This window comes from Salvelinus fontinalis, chromosome 21, assembly GCF_029448725.1.
Source record: "Salvelinus fontinalis isolate EN_2023a chromosome 21, ASM2944872v1, whole genome shotgun sequence".
NCBI lineage: Eukaryota > Metazoa > Chordata > Actinopteri > Salmoniformes > Salmonidae > Salvelinus > Salvelinus fontinalis.
In genome coordinates this window covers 5,265,385-5,287,030 of record NC_074685.1, presented here as the reverse complement: position 1 = coordinate 5,287,030, position 21,646 = coordinate 5,265,385, and the positions used below count along the sequence as shown (strand labels likewise).

Sequence of the window (21,646 nt, the reverse complement as noted above, 5' to 3'; positions counted from 1 at the left end):
ACATGTAACCTACAGTATAACCTGTAACCTACAGTATAACCTGTAACCTACAGTATAACCTGTAACCTGTAACCTACAGTATAACATGTAACCTACAGTATAACCTGTAACCTACAGTATAACCTGTAACCTGTAACCTGTAACCTACAGTATAACCTGTAACCTGCAGTATAACATGTAACCTACAGTATAACCTGTAACCTACAGTACAACCTGTAACCTACAGTACAACCTGTAACCTACAGAACAACCTGTAACCTACAGTATAACCTGTAACCTACAGTATAATCTGTAACCTACAGTATAACCTGTAACCTTCAGTATAACCTGTAACCTGTAACCTTCAGTATAACCTGTAACCTTCAGTATAACCTGTAACCTGTAACCTACAGTACAACCTGTAACCTACAGTACAACCTGTAACCTGTAACCTACAGTATAACCTGTAACCTACAGTATAACCTGTAACCTGTAACCTACAGTACAACCTGTAACCTACAGTATAACCTGTAACCTACAGTATAACCTGTAACCTACAGTAAAACCTGTAACCTACAGTATAACCTGTAACCTACAGTATAACATGTAACCTTCAGTATAACCTGTAACCTACAGTATAACCTGTAACCTACAGTATAACCTGTAACCTGTAACCTACAGTATAACCTGTAACCTACAGTATAACCTGTAACCTACAGTATAACCTGTAACCTACAGTATAACCTGTAACCTATAACCTACAGTATAACCTGTAACCTACAGTATAACCTGTAACCTACAGTATAACCTGTAACCTACAGTATAACATGTAACCTACATTATAACCTGTAACCTACAGTATAACCTGTAACCTGTAACCTACAGTACAACCTGTAACCTACAGTATAACCTGTAACCTATAACCTACAGTATAACCTGTAACCTACAGTATAACCTGTAACCTACAGTATAACCTGTAACCTACAGTATAACCTGTAACCTACAGTATAACATGTAACCTGTAACCTACAGTATAACCTGTAACCTACAGTATAACCTGTAACCTGTACCCTACAGTATAACCTGTAACCTACAGTATAACCTGTAACCTGTAACCTACAGTATAACCTGTAACCTACAGTATAACCTGTAACCTACAGTATAACCTGTAACCTACAGTATAACCTGTAACCTGTAACCTACAGTGTAACCTGTAACCTACAGTATAACCTGTAACCTGTAACCTACAGTATAACATGTAACCTACAGTATAACCTGTAACCTGTAACCTACATTATAACCTGTAACCTGTAACCTACAGTGTAACCTGTAACCTACATTGTAACCTGTAACCTACAGTATAACCTGTAACCTACAGTATAACCTGTAACCTGTAACCTACAGTATAACCTGTAACCTACAGTATAACCTGTAACCTACAGTGTAACCTGTAACCTACAGTACAACCTGTAACCTACAGTACAACCTGTAACCTGTAACCTGTAACCTACAGTATAACCAGTAACCTACAGTATAACCTGTAACCTACAGTATAACCTGTAACCTACACTACAACCTGTAACCTACAGTATAACCTGTAACCTACAGTATAACCTGTAACCTATAGTATAACCTGTAACCTACAGTATAACCTGTAACCTGTAACCTACAGTATAACCTGTAACCTACAGTACAACCTGTAACCTACAGTATAACCTGTAACCTACTGTATAACCTGTAACCTGTAACCTACAGTATAACCTGTAACCTACAGTATAACCTGTAACCTGTAACCTACAGTATAACCTGTAACCTACAGTACAACCTGTAACCTACAGTATAACCTGTAACCTACTGTATAACCTGTAACCTGTAACCTACAGTATAACCTGTAACCTACTGTATAACCTGTAACCTGTAACCTACAGTATAACCTGTAACCTACAGTATAACCTGTAACCTGTAACCTACAGTATAACCTGTAACCTACAGTACAACCTGTAACCTACAGTATAACCTGTAACCTACAGTACAACATGTAACCTACAGTATAACCTGTAACCTACAGTATAACCTGTAACCTACAGTATAACCTGTAACCTACACTTTAACAAGGACCATGTACTGTATATGTGATGGACTCAGCCCCTGATTGGGCAGGTTGGACTGTACTCAGCCCCTGATTGGGCAGGTTGGACTGTACTCAGCCCCTGATTGGTCAGGTTGGACTGTGCTCAGACCCTGATTGGCCACGTAACACTGTGCTCAGCCCCTGATTGGTCAGGTTGGACTGTACTCAGCCCCTGATTGGGCAGGTTGGACTGTACTCAGCCCCTGATTGGTCAGGTTGGACTGTACTCAGCCCCTGATTAGGCAGGTTGGACTGTACTCAGCTCCTGATTGGGCAGGTTGGACTGTACTCACCCCCTGATTGGTCAGGTTGGACTGTACTCAGCCCCTGATTGGGCAGGTTGGACTGTACTCAGCTCCTGATTGGGCAGGTTGGACTGTACTCACCCCCTGATTGGGCAGGTTGGACTGTACTCAACCCCTGATTGGGCAGGTTGGACTGTACTCAGCTCCTGATTGGGCAGGTTGGACTGTACTCAGCCCCTGATTGGGCAGGTTGGACTGTACTCACCCCCTGATTGGTCAGGTTGGACTGTATGATTGGGCAGGTTGGACTGTACTCAGCCCCTGATTGGGCAGGTTGGACTGTACTCAGCCCCTGATTGGTCAGGTTGGACTGTATGATTGGGCAGGTTGGACTGTACTCACCCCCTGATTGGTCAGGTTGGACTGTATGATTGGGCAGGTTGGACTGTACTCAGCCCCTGATTGGGCAGGTCGGACTGTACTCAGCCCCTGATTGGGCAGGTTGGACTGTACTCAGCCCCTGATTGGGCAGGTTGGACTGTACTCAGCCCCTGATTGGTCAGGTTGGACTGCACTCAGCCCCTGATTGGTCAGGTTGGACTGCACTCAGCCCCTGATTGGGCAGGTTGGACTGTACTCACCCCCTGATTGGGCAGGTTGGACTGTACTCAGCCCCTGATTGGTCAGGTTGGACTGCACTCAGCCCCTGATTGGTCAGGTTGGACTGCACTCAGCCCCTGATTGGGCAGGTTGGACTGTACTCACCCCCTGATTGGGCAGGTTGGACTGTACTCAGCCCCTGATTGGTCAGGTTGGACTGCACTCAGCCCCTGATTGGTCAGGTTGGACTGCACTCAGCCCCTGATTGGGCAGGTTGGACTGTACTCACCCCCTGATTGGGCAGGTTGGACTGTACTCACCCCCTGATTGGGCAGGTTGGACTGTACTCAGCCCCTGATTGGTCAGGTTGGACTGCACTCAGCCCCTGATTGGTCAGGTTGGACTGCACTCAGCCCCTGATTGGGCAGGTTGGACTGTACTCAGCCCTTGATTGGGCAGGTTGGACTGTACTCACCCCCTGATTGGGCAGGTTGGACTGTACTCAGCCCCTGATTGGTCAGGTTGGACTGCACTCAGCCCCTGATTGGTCAGGTTGGACTGCACTCAGCCCCTGATTGGTCAGGTTGGACTGCACTCAGCCCCTGATTGGGCAGGTTGGACTGTACTCACCCCCTGATTGGGCAGGTTGTCTGTCTTAAGCTCGCGGTGGTTGGAGTACTGGATGTAGACTGGCTGGTTGCGTACGTGAGGTGTTGCTGTGGTGTAGTAGTTCACCATGGTGATCGCTGCCTCTTCAGAAGCCATTTCTATAAACGCCTGGTTGGTTAGGGAGGGAACAACAAAAACACTCATGTTAAACACTTAGTACAAGGCAAAGCTATAGGGGGAAACGTTAAAGGAAAATGTGGAAGGGGGGATATTAGTGTTAACAGACATGTCCTCTTAATTCAATTACTTTGAAGGTGGTATTTTCTTTGGCCCTTATCTCACTTCAGTAAAGTAGTGTGGGACGTGAGACTGTTGAATAAGAATGTTGCTGTGTAGTGATCGACCATCGTTTGTTTTCAGAAGACAGCTGCATGTGTAACGTGATGTGAAATGGCTAGCTAGTTAGCGGTGGTGCGCACTAATAGCCTTTCAAATCGGTTACGTCACTCGCTCTGAGACCTTGAAGTAGTGGTTCCCCTTGCTCTGCAAGAGCCACGGCTTTTGTGGCGCGATGGGTAACGATGCTTGGTGGGTGACTGTTGTTGATGTGTGCAGAGGGTCCCTGGTTCGCGCCCGGGTCGGGGCGAGGGGACGGACTAAAGTTAAACTGTTACACAAGTTAGCTAGGTAGGTACTGGCCTGATCATTTCTTACGGACGCTACAGTAGCCTAGGATTCTCATAAAATCATCTCGTCGTCACAGTGTTACAAATGTTACCATCTGATATGCAATGTTATTTAGTTGTCCTTCCGGCTTCTGCGCCTTTAAGAGACAATGACACTGATCCAGGAAAACGTGCAGTGGAGCATAATATGACTTGGATGGTGTTGAATAAGAATCACTCGGACTCATCTCAGCTAAACAGACACTATGAGATGCTGAGCTCTTTGCAGGTAGAACACAGCACCTCTTATGACACCTAATCAAACCAATCAAGCCATACAAAATTGGACAGGGAAATTAAACCAATCAAGCCATACAAAATTGGACAGGGAAATTAAACCAATCAAGCCATACAAAATTGGACAGGGAAATTAAACCAATCAAGCCATACAAAATTGGACAGGGAAATTAAACCAATCAAGCCATACAAAATTGGACAGGGAAATTAAACCAATCAAGCCATACAAAATTGGACAGGGAAATTAAACCAATCAAGCTATACAAATTGGACAGTATCAAATCAAATACAATTGTATTCGTCACAAGGTGTAGACTAACAGTGAAATGCTTTGTAAACAACAGGTGTAGACTAACAGTGAAATGCTTGGTAAACAACAGGTGTAGACTAACGGTGAACTGCTTGGTAAACAACAGGTGTAGACTAACAGTGAACTGCTTGGTAAACAACAGGTGTAGACTAACAGTGAAATGCTTGGTAAACAACAGGTGTAGACTAACAGTGAAATGCTTGGTAAACAACAGGTGTAGACTAACAGTGAAATGCTTGGTAAACAACAGGTGTCGACTAACAGTGAAATGCTTGGTAAACAACAGGTGTCGACTAACAGTGAAATGCTTGGTAAACAACAGGTGTAGACTAACGGTGAACTGCTTGGTAAACAACAGGTGTCGACTAACAGTGAAATGCTTGGTAAACAACAGGTGTAGACTAACAGTGAAATGCTTGGTAAACAAACAGGTGTAGACTAACAGTGAAATGCTTGGTAAACAACAAGTGTAGACTAACAGTGAAATGCTTGGTAAACAACAGGTGTAGACTAACAGTGAAATGCTTTGTAAACAACAGGTGTCGACTAACAGTGAACTGCTTGGTAAACAACAGGTGTCGACTAACAGTGAAATGCTTTGTAAACAACAGGTGTAGACTAACAGTGAAATGCTTGGTAAACAACAGGTGTAGACTAACAGTGAAATGCTTGGTAAACAACAGGTGTAGACTAACAGTGAAATGCTTTGTAAACAACAGGTGTAGACTAACAGTGAAATGCTTTGTAAACAACAGGTGTAGACTACCAGTGAAATGCTTTGTAAACAACAGGTGTAGACTACCAGTGAAATGCTTTGTAAACAACAGGCGTAGACTAACAGTGAAATGCTTGGTAAACAACAGGTGTCGACTAACAGTGAAATGCTTGGTAAACAACAGGTGTAGACTAACAGTGAAATGCTTGGTAAACAACAGGTGTCGACTAACAGTGAAATGCTTTGTAAACAACAGGTGTCGACTAACAGTGAAATGCTTTGTAAACAACAGGTGTCGACTAACAGTGAAATGCTTTGTAAACAACAGGTGTCGACTAACAGTGAAATGCTTTGTAAACAACAGGTGTCGACTAACAGTGAAATGCTTTGTAAACAACAGGTGTCGACTAACAGTGAAATGCTTGGTAAACAACAGGTGTAGACTAACAGTGAAATGCTTGGTAAACAACAGGTGTAGACTAACAGTGAAATGCTTGGTAAACAACAGGTGTCGACTAACAGTGAAATGCTTGGTAAACAACAGGTGTAGACTAACAGTGAAATGCTTGGTAAACAACAGGTGTAGACTAACAGTGAAATGCTTGGTAAACAACAGGTGTAGACTAACAGTGAAATGCTTGGTAAACAACAGGTGTCGACTAACAGTGAAATGCTTTGTAAACAACAGGTGTCGACTAACAGTGAAATGCTTTGTAAACAACAGGTGTCGACTAACAGTGAAATGCTTGGTAAACAACAGGTGTCGACTAACAGTGAAATGCTTTGTAAACAACAGGTGTCGACTAACAGTGAAATGCTTGGTAAACAACAGGTGTAGACTAACAGTGAAATGCTTGGTAAACAACAGGTGTAGACTAACAGTGAAATGCTTGGTAAACAACAGGTGTCGACTAACAGTGAAATGCTTGGTAAACAACAGGTGTAGACTAACAGTGAAATGCTTGGTAAACAACAGGTGTAGACTAACAGTGAAATGCTTGGTAAACAACAGGTGTAGACTAACAGTGAAATGCTTGGTAAACAACAGGTGTAGACTAACAGTGAAATGCTTGGTAAACAACAGGTGTAGACTAACAGTGAAATGCTTGGTAAACAACAGGTGTAGACTAACAGTGAAATGCTTGGTAAACAACAGGTGTCGACTAACAGTGAAATGCTTGGTAAACAACAGGTGTCGACTAACAGTGAAATGCTTGGTAAACAACAGGTGTAGACTAACAGTGAAATGCTTGGTAAACAACAGGTGTCGACTAACAGTGAAATGCTTGGTAAACAACAGGTGTAGACTAACAGTGAAATGCTTTGTAAACAACAGGTGTCGACTAACAGTGAAATGCTTGGTAAACAACAGGTGTCGACTAACAGTGAAATGCTTGGTAAACAACAGGTGTAGACTAACAGTGAAATGCTTTGTAAACAACAGGTGTAGACTAACAGTGAAATGCTTGGTAAACAACAGGTGTCGACTAACAGTGAAATGCTTGGTAAACAACAGGTGTCGACTAACAGTGAAATGCTTGGTAAACAACAGGTGTCGACTAACAGTGAAATGCTTGGTAAACAACAGGTGTAGACTACCAGTGAAATGCTTTGTAAACAACAGGTGTCGACTAACAGTGAAATGCTTGGTAAACAACAGGTGTAGACTAACAGTGAAATGCTTGGTAAACAACAGGTGTCGACTAACAGTGAAATGCTTTGTAAACAACAGGTGTCGACTAACAGTGAAATGCTTTGTAAACAACAGGTGTAGACTACCAGTGAAATGCTTGGTAACCAACAGGTGTAGACTAACAGTGAAATGCTTGGTAAACAACAGGTGTAGACTACCAGTGAAATGCTTGGTAAACAACAGGTGTAGACTAACAGTGAAATGCTTGGTAAACAACAGGTGTAGACTAACAGTGAAATGCTTTGTAAACAACAGGTGTAGACTACCAGTGAAATGCTTGGTAAACAACAGGTGTAGACTAACAGTGAAATGCTTTGTAAACAACAGGTGTCGACTAACAGTGAAATGCTTGGTAAACAACAGGTGTAGACTAACAGTGAAATGCTTGGTAAACAACAGGTGTAGACTAACAGTGAAATGCTTTGTAAACAACAGGTGTAGACTAACAGTGAAATGCTTTGTAAACAACAGGTGTAGACTAACAGTGAAATGCTTGGTAAACAACAGGTGTAGACTAACAGTGAAATGCTTTGTAAACAACAGGTGTAGACTACCAGTGAAATGCTTTGTAAACAACAGGTGTAGACTACCAGTGAAATGCTTTGTAAACAACAGGTGTCGACTAACAGTGAAATGCTTGGTAAACAAACAGGTGTAGACTAACAGTGAAATGCTTGGTAAACAACAGGTGTAGACTAACAGTGAAATGCTTGGTAAACAACAGGTGTAGACTAACAGTGAAATGCTTGGTAAACAACAGGTGTAGACTAACAGTGAAATGCTTGGTAAACAACAGGTGTAGACTAACAGTGAAATGCTTGGTAAACAACAGGTGTCGACTAACAGTGAAATGCTTGGTAAACAACAGGTGTCGACTAACAGTGAAATGCTTTGTAAACAACAGGTGTCGACTAACAGTGAAATGCTTTGTAAACAACAGGTGTAGACTAACAGTGAAATGCTTGGTAAACAACAGGTGTCGACTAACAGTGAAATGCTTGGTAAACAACAGGTGTCGACTAACAGTGAAATGCTTGGTAAACAACAGGTGTCGACTAACAGTGAAATGCTTGGTAAACAACAGGTGTCGACTAACAGTGAAATGCTTTGTAAACAACAGGTGTAGACTACCAGTGAAATGCTTTGTAAACAACAGGTGTCGACTAACAGTGAAATGCTTGGTAAACAACAGGTGTAGACTAACAGTGAAATGCTTTGTAAACAACAGGTGTAGACTAACAGTGAAATGCTTGGTAAACAACAGGTGTAGACTAACAGTGAAATGCTTTGTAAACAACAGGTGTAGACTACCAGTGAAATGCTTTGTAAACAACAGGTGTAGACTACCAGTGAAATGCTTTGTAAACAACAGGTGTCGACTAACAGTGAAATGCTTGGTAAACAAACAGGTGTAGACTAACAGTGAAATGCTTGGTAAACAACAGGTGTAGACTAACAGTGAAATGCTTGGTAAACAACAGGTGTAGACTAACAGTGAAATGCTTGGTAAACAACAGGTGTAGACTAACAGTGAAATGCTTGGTAAACAACAGGTGTAGACTAACAGTGAAATGCTTGGTAAACAACAGGTGTCGACTAACAGTGAAATGCTTGGTAAACAACAGGTGTCGACTAACAGTGAAATGCTTGGTAAACAACAGGTGTCGACTAACAGTGAAATGCTTGGTAAACAACAGGTGTCGACTAACAGTGAAATGCTTTGTAAACAACAGGTGTAGACTACCAGTGAAATGCTTTGTAAACAACAGGTGTCGACTAACAGTGAAATCCTTGGTAAACAACAGGTGTCGACTAACAGTGAAATGCTTGGTAAACAACAGGTGTCGACTAACAGTGAAATCCTTGGTAAACAACAGGTGTCGACTAACAGTGAAATGCTTGGTAAACAACAGGTGTAGACTAACAGTGAAATGCTTGGTAAACAACAGGTGTCGACTAACAGTGAAATGCTTTGTAAACAACAGGTGTAGACTAACAGTGAAATGCTTGGTAAACAACAGGTGTCGACTAACAGTGAAATGCTTGGTAAACAACAGGTGTCGACTAACAGTGAAATGCTTTGTAAACAACAGGTGTAGACTACCAGTGAAATGCTTGGTAAACAACAGGTGTCGACTAACAGTGAAATGCTTGGTAAACAACAGGTGTCGACTAACAGTGAAATGCTTTGTAAACAACAGGTGTCGACTAACAGTGAAATGCTTTGTAAACAACAGGTGTCGACTAACAGTGAAATGCTTTGTAAACAACAGGTGTAGACTAACAGTGAAATGCTTGGTAAACAACAGGTGTCGACTAACAGTGAAATGCTTGGTAAACAACAGGTGTCGACTAACAGTGAAATGCTTTGTAAACAACAGGTGTCGACTAACAGTGAAATGCTTTGTAAACAACAGGTGTCGACTAACAGTGAAATGCTTTGTAAACAACAGGTGTCGACTAACAGTGAAATGCTTGGTAAACAACAGGTGTCGACTAACAGTGAAATGCTTGGTAAACAACAGGTGTCGACTAACAGTGAAATGCTTGGTAAACAACAGGTGTCGACTAACAGTGAAATGCTTGGTAAACAACAGGTGTCGACTAACAGTGAAATGCTTTGTAAACAACAGGTGTAGACTAATAGTGAAATGCTTGGTAAACAACAGGTGTAGACTAACAGGGAAATGCTTGGTAAACAACAGGTGTCGACTAACAGTGAAATGCTTGGTAAACAACAGGTGTAGACTAATAGTGAAATGCTTGGTAAACAACAGGTGTAGACTAACAGTGAAATGCTTACTTACAGGACCTTCCCAACAATGCAGAGAGAAAGAAAATAAATAAATAATAGAAAAGTAAAATATATAATAATAAATACACAATGAGCAACGATAATGAGTAATGATAACGAGTAACGATAATGTGTAACGATAATGAGTAACGGTAATGAGTAACGATAATGAGCAATGGTAGTGAGTAACAATAATGAGTAGCGATAACGAGTAACGGTAATGAGTAACGATAATGAGTAACAATAACAAATAACGACGCTGAGTAACGATAACGGGTAATGATAATGAGTAACGATAACGAGTAATGATAACGGGTAACGATAATGAGTACCGATAACGGGTAGCGATAACGATCAGTGATAACGAGTATTGATACCGAGTAACGATAACGGGTAATGGTAATGAGTAACGATAACGAGTAACGATAACGAGTACCGATAATGAGCAATGATAACGAGTAACGATAACGGGTAACGATAATGATTAATGATAACGAGTAACGATAATGATTAACGATAACGAGTAACGACAACGAGTAACGCTAATGATTAACGATAATGAGTAACGATAACGAGTAACGATAATGATTAAAGATAATGAGTATGCATCAGAATTGAGCATGCATCAGTTTTGTGTGATGTATTGTTGTCTCTACCTTGTGCTGTTGTCTGCGCCCCAATAATGTTTGTACCATGTTTTGTGTTGCTGCCATGTTGTGTTGCTGCCATGTTGTGTTGCTGCAATGTTGTTGTCATGTTGTGTTGCCACCATGCTGTGTTGTCAAATCAAATCAAATCAAATTTTATTAGTCACATACACATGGTTAGCAGATGTTAATGCGAGTGTAGCGAAATGCTTGTGCTTCTAGTTCCGACAATGCAGTAATAACAACAAGTAATCTAACCTAACAATTCCACAACTACTACCTTATACAGGCAAGTGTAAAGGGATAAAGAATATGTACATAAAGATATATGAATGAGTGATGGTACAGAACGGCATAGGCAAGATGCAGTAGATGGTATAGAGTACGGTATATACATATGAGATGAGTACTGTAGGGTATGTAAACATAAAGTGGCATAGTTTAAAGTGGCTAGTGGTACATGTATTACATAAAGATGGCAAGATGCAGTAGATGATATAGAGTACAGTATATACATATACATATGAGATGGGTAATGTAGGGTATGTAAACATTATATTAAGTGGCATTGTTTAAAGTGGCTAGTGGTACATTTTTACATAATTTCCATCAATTCCCATTTTTAAAGTGGCTGGAGTTGAGTCAGTATGTTGGCAGCGGCCACTAAATATTAGTGGTGGCTGTTTAACAGTCTGATGGCCTTGAGATAGAAGCTGTTTTTCAGTCTCTCGGTCCCTGCTTTGATGCACCTGTACTGACCTCGCCTTCTGGATGATAGCGGGGTGAACAGGCAGTGGCTTGGGTGGTTGTTGTCCTTGATGATCTTTATGGCCTTCCTGTGACATCGGGTGGTGTAGGTGTCCTGGAGGGCAGGTAGTTTGCCCCCGGTGATGCGTTCTGCAGACCTCACTACCCTCTGGAGAGCCTTACGGTTGTGGGCGGAGCAGTTGCCGTACCAGGCGGTGATACAGCCCGACAGGATGCTCTCGATTGTGCATCTGTAGAAGTTTGTGAGTGCTTTTGGTGACAAGCCGAATTTCTTCAGCCTCCTGAGGTTGAAGAGGCGCTGCTGCGCCTTCTTCACAACGCTGACTGTGTGGGTGGACCAATTCAGTTTGTCCGTGATGTGTACACCGAGGAACTTAAAACTTTCCACCTTCTCCACTACTGACCCGTCGATGTGGATAGGGGGGTGCTCCCTCTGCTGTTTCCTGAAGTCCACAATCATCTCCTTTGTTTTGTTGACGTTGAGTGTGAGGTTATTTTCCTGACACCACACTCCGAGGGCCCTCACCTCCTCCCTGTAGGCCGTCTCGTCGTTGTTGGTAATCAAGCCTACCACTGTAGTGTCATCCGCAAACTTGATGATTGAGTTGGAGGCGTGCATGGCCACGCAGTCGTGGGTGAACAGGGAGTACAGGAGAGGGCTCAGAACGCACCCTTGTGGGGCCCCAGTGTTGAGGATCAGCGGGGTGGAGATGTTGTTACCTACCCTCACCACCTGGGGGCGGCCCGTCAGGAAGTCCAGGACCCAGTTGCACAGGGCGGGGTCGAGACCCAGGGTCTCGAGCTTGATGACGTGTTTGGAGGGTACCATGGTGTTAAATGCTGAGCTGTAGTCGATGAACAGCATTCTCACATAGGTATTCCTCTTGTCCAGATGGGTTAGGGCAGTGTGCAGTGTGGTTGCGATTGCGTCGTCTGTGGACCTATTGGGTCGGTAAGCAAATTGGAGTGGGTCTAGGGTGTCCGGTAGGGTGGAGGTGATATGGTCCTTGACTAGTCTCTCAAAGCACTTCATGATGACGGAAGTGAGTGCTACGGGGCGGTAGTCGTTTAGCTCAGTTACCTTAGCTTTCTTGGGAACAGGAACAATGGTGGCCCTCTTGAAGCATGTGGGAACAGCAAACTGGGATAAGGATTGATTGAATATGTCCGTAAACACACCAGCCAGCTGGTCTGCGCATGCTCTGAGGACGCGGCTGGGAATGCCGTCTGGGCCTGCAGCCTTGCGAGGGTTAACACGTTTAAATGTTTTACTCACCTCGGCTGCAGTGAAGGAGAGCCCGCAGGTTTTGGTAGCGGGCCGTGTCAGTGGCACTGTATTGTCCTCAAAGCGGGCAAAAAAGTTATTTGGCCTGTCTGGGAGCAAGACATCCTGGTCCGCGACGGGGCTGGTTTTCTTTTTGTAATCCGTGATAGACTGTAGACCCTGCCACATACCTCTTGTGTCTGAGCTGTTGAATTGCGACTCTATTTTGTCTCTGTACTGGGACTTAGCCTGTTTGATAGCCTTGCGGAGAGAATAGCTACACTGTGTGTATTCGGTCATGTTTCCGGTCACCTTGCCCTGGTTAAAAGCAGTGGTTCGCGCTTTCAGTTTCACGCGAATGCTGCCGTAAATCCACGGTTTCTGGTTTGGGAATGTTTTAATCGTTGCTGTGGGTACGACATCGTCAATGCACTTCCTAATGAACTCGCTCACCGAATCAGCATATTAGTCGATGTTGTTGTTGGACGCAATGCGGAACATATTCCAATCCGCGTGATCGAAGCAGTCTTGAAGCGTGGAATCAGATTGGTCGGACCAGCGTTGAACAGACCTGAGCGAGGGAGCTTGTTGTTTTAGTTTCTGTTTGTAGGCTGGAATCAACAAAATGGAGTCGTGGTCAGCTTTTCCGAAAGGAGGGCGGGGGAGGGCCTTATATGCGTCGCGGAAGTTAGTATAACAATGATCCAGGGTCCAGGTCATGTGTTGCTGCCATGTTGTTGTCATGTTGTGTTGCCACCATGCTGTGTTGTCATGTGTTGCTGCCATGCTGTGTTGTCATGTGTTGCTGCCATGTTGTTGTCATGTTGTGTTGCCACCATGCTGTGTTGTCATGTGTTGCTGCCATGTTGTTGTCATGTTGTGTTGCTGCCATGCTGTGTTGTCATGTGTTGCTGCCATGTTGTTGTCATGTTGTGTTGCTGCCATGTTGTTGTCATGTTGTGTTGCCACCATGCTGTGTTGTCATGTGTTGCTGCCATGCTGTGTTGTCATGTGTTGCTGCCATGTTGTTGTCATGTTGTGTTGCTGCCATGTTGTTGTCATGTTGTGTTGCCACCATGCTGTGTTGTCATGTGTTGCTGCCATGCTATGTTGTTGTCTTAGGTCTCTCTTGTTGTGATGTGTGTTTTGTCCTATATTTATATTTATATTTATTTATTTTTTAATCCCCGTCCCCGCAGGAGGCCTTTTCATATTAAATAAGAATTTGTTCTTAACTGACTTGACTAGTTAAATAAAGGTTAAAGGTTAAATAAATGAAATCAAAAGACCATCTGGAACATGTAGAACCTCTATTCTTAATATTAATTATTTTCTGGTCTTAATATTATATTTCCATTTGAAAGGGTCTTGGAGCAGAATGTGGGGAGACAGAGCACTTCCTTATCTAGCCTCCAATTAACCTTGATTACTTTAGAATGTTGAACCCTCCAACCCTGTCCTGCACCGCATTGGTCCTCATTAAAAGTAGTGCACTACATAGGGAATAGGGTGCCATTTGGGACTTATCCAAAGTCTCCTAATTCTGGTCTGAATTGGCATCTTCATAATTCATGGGGACCTCCGTATCCCATGCAGTAGTCCCACGTTAAATCACATCACATTGTATTTGTCACATGTAGTAGACATCACAGTGAAATGCTGAATACAACAGGTGTAGTAGACATCACAGTGAAATGCTGAATACAACAGGTGTAGTAGACCTCACAGTGAAATGCTGAATACAACAGGTGTAGTAGACCTCACAGTGAAATGCTGAATACAACAGGTGTAGTAGACCTCACAGTGAAATGCTGAATACAACAGGTGTAGTAGACCTTACAGTGAAATGCTGAATACAACAGGTGTAGTAGACCTTATAGTGAAATGCTGAATACAACAGGTGTAGACCTCACAGTGAAATGCTGAATACAACAGGTGTAGTAGACCTCACAGTGAAATGCTGAATACAACAGGTGTAGTAGACCTTACAGTGAAATGCTGAATACAACAGGTGTAGTAGACCTCAGTGAAATGCTGAATACAACAGGTATAGTAGACCTTACAGTGAAATGCTGAATACAACAGGTGTAGTAGACCTTACAGTGAAATGCTGAATACAACAGGTATAGTAGACCTTACAGTGAAATGCTGAATACAACAGGCGTAGTAGACCTTACAGTGAAATGCTGAATACAACAGGTGTAGTAGACCTTACAGTGAAATGCTGAATACAACAGGTGTAGTAGACCTTACAGTGAAATGCTGAATACAACAGGTGTAGTAGACCTTATAGTGAAATGCTGAAAACAACAGGTGTAGACCTCACAGTGAAATGCTGAATACAACAGGTGTAGTAGACCTCACAGTGAAATGCGGAATACAACAGGTGTAGTAGACCTTACAGTGAAATGCTGAATACAACAGGTGTAGTAGACCTTACAGTGAAATGCTGAATACAACAGGTGTAGTAGACCTGACAGTGAAATGCTGAATACAACAGGTGTAGTAGACCTTACATTGAAATGCTGAATACAACAGGTGTAGTAGACCTTACAGTGAAATGCTGAATACAACAGGTGTAGTAGACCTCACAGTGAAATGCTGAATACAACAGGTGTAGTAGACCTTACAGTGAAATGCTGAATACAACGGGTGTAGTAGACCTTACAGTGAAACGCTGAATACAACAGGTGTAGTAGACCTTACAGTGAAATGCTGAATACAACAGGTGTAGTAGACCTCACAGTGAAATGCTGAATACAACAGGTGTAGTAGACCTCACAGTGAAATGCTGAATACAACAGGTGTAGTAGACCTTACAGTGAAATGCTGAATACAACAGGTCTAGTAGACCTTACAGTGAAATGCTGAATACAACAGGTGTAGTAGACCTTACAGTGAAATGCTGAATACAACAGGTGTAGTAGACCTCACAGTGAAATGCTGAATACAACAGGTGTAGTAGACCTCACAGTGAAATGCTGAATACAACAGGTGTAGTAGACCTTACAGTGAAATGCTGAGTACAACAGGTGTAGTAGACCTCACAGTGAAATGCTGAATACAACAGGTGTAGTAGACTTCACAGTGAAATGCTGAATACAACAGGTGTAGTAGACCTCACAGTGAAATGCTGAATACAACAGGTGTAGTAGACCTTACAGTGAAATGCTGAATACAACAGGTGTAGTAGACCTCACAGTGAAATGCTGAATACAACAGGTGTAGTAGACCTTACAGTGAAATGCTGAATACAACAGGTGTAGTAGACCTTACAGTGAAATGCTGAATACAACAGGTGTAGGTAGACCTTACAGTGAAATGCTGAATACAACAGGTGTAGTAGACCTCACAGTGAAATGCTGAATACAACAGGTGTAGGTAGACCTTACAGTGAAATGCTGAATACAACAGGTGTAGTAGACCTTACAGTGAAATGCTGAATACAACAGGTGTAGTAGACCTTACAGTGAAATGCTGAATACAACAGGTGTAGTAGACCTTACAGTGTAATGCTGAATACAACAGGTGTAGTAGACCTTACAGTGAAATGCTGAATACAACAGGTGTAGTAGACCTCACAGTGAAATGCTGAATACAACAGGTGTAGTAGACCTCACAGTGAACTGCTGAATACAACAGGTGTAGTAGACCTTACAGTGAACTGCTGAATACAACAGGTGTAGTAGACCTCACAGTGAAATGCTGAATACAACAGGTGTAGTAGACCTTACAGTGAAATGCTGAATACAACAGGTGTAGTAGACCTTACAGTGAAATGCCCGAATACAACAGGTGTAGTAGACCTTACAGTGAAATGCTGAATACAACAGGTGTAGTAGACCTTACAGTGAAATGCTGAATACAACAGGTGTAGTAGACCTTACCGTGAAATGCTGAATTCAACAGGTGTAGTAGACCTCACAGTGAAATGCTGAATACAACAGGTGTAGTAGACCTTACAGTGAAATGCTGAATACAACAGGTGTAGTAGACCTTACAGTGAAATGCTGAATACAACAGGTGTAGTAGACCTTACAGTGAAATGCTGAATACAACAGGTGTAGTAGACCTTACAGTGAAATGCTGAATACAACAGGTGTAGTAGACCTTACAGTGAAATGCTGAATACAACAGGTGTAGACCTTACAGTGAAATGCTGAATACAACAGGTGTAGACCTTACAGTGAAATGCTGAATACAACAGGTGTAGACCTTACAGTGAAATGCTGAATACAACAGGTGTAGACCTTACAGTGAAATGCTGAATACAACAGGTGTAGTAGACCTTACAGTGAAATGCTGAATACAACAGGTGTAGTAGACCTTACAGTGAAATGCTGAATACAACAGGTGTAGTAGACCTCACAGTGAAATGCTGAATACAACAGGTGTAGTAGACCTCACAGTGAAATGCTGAATACAACAGGTGTAGTAGACCTCACAGTGAAATGCTGAATACAACAGGTGTAGTAGACCTTTACAGTGAAATGCTGAATACAACAGGTGTAGTAGACCTCACAGTGAAATGCTGAATACAACAGGTGTAGTAGACCTAACAGTGAAATGCTGAATACAACAGGTGTAGTATACCTTTACAGTGAAATGCTGAATACAACAGGTGTAGTAGACCTTACAGTGAAATGCTGAATACAACAGGTGTAGTAGACCTCACAGTGAAATGCTGAATACAACAGGTGTAGTAGACCTTACAGTGAAATGCTGAATACAACAGGTATAGTAGACCTTACAGTGAAATGCTGAATACAACAGGTGTAGTAGACCTCACAGTGAAATGCTGAATACAACAGGTGTAGTAGACCTCACAGTGAAATGCTGAATACAACAGGTGTAGTAGACCTTACAGTGAAATGCTGAATACAACAGGTGTAGTAGACCTTACAGTGAAATGCTGAATACAACAGGTGTAGTAGACCTGACAGTGAAATGCTGAATACAACAGGTGTAGTAGACCTCACAGTGAAATGCTGAATACAACAGGTGTAGTAGACCTCACAGTGAAATGCTGAATACAACAGGTGTAGTAGACCTCACAGTGAAATGCTGAATACAACAGGTGTAGTAGACCTCACAGTGAAATGCTGAATACAACAGGTGTAGTAGACCTTACAGTGAAATGCTGAATACAACAGGTATAGTAGACCTTACAGTGAAATGCTGAATACAACAGGTGTAGTAGACCTCACAGTGAAATGCTGAATACAACAGGTGTAGTAGACCTCACAGTGAAATGCTGAATACAACAGGTGTAGTAGACCTCACAGTGAAATGCTGAATACAACAGGTGTAGTAGACCTCACAGTGAAATGCTGAATACAACAGGTGTAGTAGACCTCACAGTGAAATGCTGAATACAACAGGTATAGTAGACCTTACTGTGAAATGCTGAATACAACAGGTGTAGTAGACCTTACAAGCCCTGAAACAACAATGCAGTTGAAGAAATAGAGTTAAGAATATATTTACTAAATAAACGAAAGAAATTTTTTAAATAAAAAGTAACACTATACAATAACAAAGCTATATACAGGGTGTACCGGTACAGAGTCAATGTGGAGGCTATATACAGGGGGGTACCGGTACAGAGTCAATGTGGAGGCTATATGCAGGGGGTACCGGTACAGAGTCAATGTGGAGGCTATATACAGGGGGTACCGGTACAGAGTCAATGTGGAGGCTATATACAGGGTGTTACGGTACAGAGTCAATGTGGAGGCTATATACAGGGGGGTACCGGTACAGAGTCAATGTGGAGGCTATATGCAGGGGGTACCGGTACAGAGTCAATGTGGAGACTAAATACAGGGGGTACTGGTACAGAGTCAATGTGGAGGCTATATACAGGGTGTTACGGTACAGAGTCAATGTGGAGACTATATACAGGGGGTACCGGTACAGAGTCAATGTGGAGGCTATATACAGGGGGTACCGGTACAGAGTCAATGTGGAGGCTATATACAGGGAGTACTGGTACAGAGTCAATGTGGAGGCTATATACAGGGGGTACCGGTACAGAGTCAATGTGGAGACTATACACAGGGGTACCGGTACAGAGTCAATGTGGAGACTATATACAGGGGGTACCGGTACAGAGTCAATGTGGAGGTTATATACAGGGGGTACCGGTACAGAGTCAATGTGGAGGCTATATACACGGGGTACCGGTACAGAGTCAATGTGGAGGCTATACACAGGGGTACCGGTACAGAGTCAATGTGGAGGCTATATACAGGGGGGTACCGGTACAGAGTCAATGTGGAGGCTATATACAGGGGGTACCGGTACAGAGTCAATGTGGAGACTATATACAGGGGGTACCGGTACAGAGTCAATGTGGAGACTATACACAGGGGTACCGGTACAGAGTCAATGTGGAGGCTATATACACGGGGTACCGGTACAGAGTCAATGTGGAGGCTATACACAGGGGTACCGGTACAGAGTCAATGTGGAGGCTATATACAGGGGGGTACCGGTACAGAGTCAATGTGGAGGCTATATACAGGGGGTACCGGTACAGAGTAAATGTGGAGACTATATACAGGGGGTACAGGTACAGAGTCAATGTGGAGGCTATATACAGGGGGGTACCGGTACAGAGTCAATGTGGAGGCTATATACAGGGGGTACCGGTACAGAGTCAATGTGGAGGCTATTTACAGGGGTAATTGATTGTTCAGGAGTCTTATGGCTTGGGGGTAGAATCTGTTAAGGAGCCCTCTGTAGCGCCTTGCTGTCGGATGTCGAGCAGTTGCCGTACCAGGCGGTGATGCAACCGGTCAGGATGCTCTCGATGGTGCAGCTGTAGAACTTTTTGAGGATCTTTGGACGCATGCCAAATCTTTTCAGTCTCCTGAGGGGGAAAAGGTGTTGTCGTGCCCTTTTCACGACTGTCTTGGTGTGCTTGAACCATGATAGTGTGTTGGTGATGTGGACGCCAGGGAACTTGAAACTCTCGACCCGCTCCACTACAGGCCCGTCAATGTTAATGGGGGCCTGTTCGGTCCTCCTTTTCCTCTAGTCCACGATCAGCTCTTGTGTCTTGCTGACGTTGAGGGAGAGGTTGTTGTCCTGGCACCACACTGCCAGGTCTCTGACCTCCTCCTATAGGCTGTCTCGTCGTAGAGGGAGAGGTTGTTGTCCTGGCACCACACAGCCAGGTCTCTGACCTCCTCCCTATAGGCTGTCTCATCGTTGTCAGGTCTCTGACCTCCTCCCTATAGGCTGTCTCATCGTTGTCAGATCTCTGACCTCCTCCCTATAGGCTGTCTCATCGTTGTCAGGTCTCTGACCTCCTCCCTATAGGCTGTCTCATCGTTGTCAGGTCTCTGACCTCCTCCCTATAGGCTGTCTCATCGTTGTCAGGTCTCTGACCTCCTCCCTATAGGCTGTCTCATCGTTGTCAGGTCTATGACCTCCTCCCTATAGGCTGTCTCATCGTTGTCAGGTCTCTGACCTCCTCCCTATAGGCTGTCTCATCGTTGTCAGGTCTCTGACCTCCTCCCTATAGGCTGTCTCATCGTTGTCAGGTCTCTGACCTCCTCCTATAGGCTGTCTCGTCATTGAGGGAGAGGTTGTTGTCCTGGCACCACACAGCCAGGTCTCTGACCTCCTCCTATAGGCTGTCTCGTCGTTGTCCGTGATCAGGCCTATCACATGATCTTGACACTAGATATCCATCCTAAATGGCACCCTATTCCCTATAATAAAACCCCTATGGGCCCTGCTCAAAAGTGCACTACTGTGAGCCCTGACCTATATAGTACTTTTGACCAGGGTCGATAGGGCTCTACCTGGTTTTAACCTGGTTGTAGAATGTTTGTTCCTACCTGGTTTTAACCTGGTTGTAGAATGTTTGTTCCTACCTGGTTTTAACCTGGTTGTAGAATGTTTGTTCCTACCTGGTTTTAACCTGGTTGTAGAATGTTTGTTCCTACCTGGTTTTAACCTGGTTGTAGAATGTTTGTTCCTACCTGGTTTTAACCTGGTTGTAGAATGTTTGTTCCTACCTGGTTTTAACCTGGTTGTAGAATGTTTGTTCCTACCTGGTTTTAACCTGGTTGTAGAATGTTTGTTCCTACCTGGTTTTTCCCTTTCAGCATCAACAGGTTGGTGACTCTACCGAAGGGGACTCCTAGAGAGATGAGCTCAGCCTCAGACACCTCGATGGGAACCTTGCGGACGTGGAGGACTCGGGAAGGACCACAGGGAGAACGATCTCCTTTAAACTGTCTGCTATCGTTGCCATTAGCTGTAGGAGGAGAGAGAGAGAGAGATCCACAAAGAATTTGAAAACAAACCCAATTTTAAAAAATTTGATAAATTGATCCCATTTGACCAGGCAGAAGATCCCGTTTAACCAGGAAGGTCAGATCCCATTTAACCAGCCAGGCAGATCCCATTTAACCATGCAGGCAGATCCTATTTAACCAGCCAGGCAGATCCCATTTAACCATGCAGGCAGATCCCATTTAACCAGCCAGATCCCATTTAACCAGCCAGCAGATCCCATTTAACCAGCCAGATCCCATTTAACCAGCCAGCAGATCCCATTTAACCAGGAAGGTCCCATTTAACCAGCCAGGCAGATCCCATTTAACCAAGAAGGTCCCATTTAACCAGCCAGCAGATCCCATTTAACCAGGAAGGTCCCATTTAACCAGCCAGATCCTATTTAACCAGCCAGCAGATCCAATTTAACCAGCTAGCAGATCCCATTTAACCAGCCAGGCAGATCCCATTTAACCAGGAAGGACCCATTTAACCAGTCAGCAGATCCCATTTAACCAGGCAGATCCCACTGCATATAGAGTAGATACATGTTGTTTTATCTTTAATTTGCGGTGGAAATTAAATGAATAAAATGATAGTACTGATTGAACTGTGAAAGAGGAACCAACGAAAGTTG

The 21,646-nt window shown here is 43.4% G+C and overlaps 1 protein-coding gene across 6 annotated transcripts in view; it reads right to left on the bottom strand.

Annotated features, from left to right (window-relative positions):
- Positions 1 to 21,646, bottom strand: part of ptbp3 (polypyrimidine tract binding protein 3) — a 134,823-nt gene that overhangs the window by 54,414 nt on the left and 58,763 nt on the right. For 4 of the 6 annotated variants that reach the window (XM_055873623.1, XM_055873622.1, XM_055873621.1 and 1 more), the window contains 2 exons: positions 20,820 to 20,989; positions 3,586 to 3,732 (listed from right to left, as the gene is read on the bottom strand). In XM_055873623.1, coding sequence (XP_055729598.1) covers positions 3,586 to 3,732; positions 20,820 to 20,989 — 317 coding nt within the window. Of the gene's footprint in view, positions 1 to 2,496; positions 2,510 to 3,585; positions 3,733 to 18,114; positions 18,158 to 20,819; positions 20,990 to 21,646 lie in introns of those variants that run through there. The other 2 variants (XM_055873624.1, XM_055873625.1) reach the window with 2 other exon arrangements.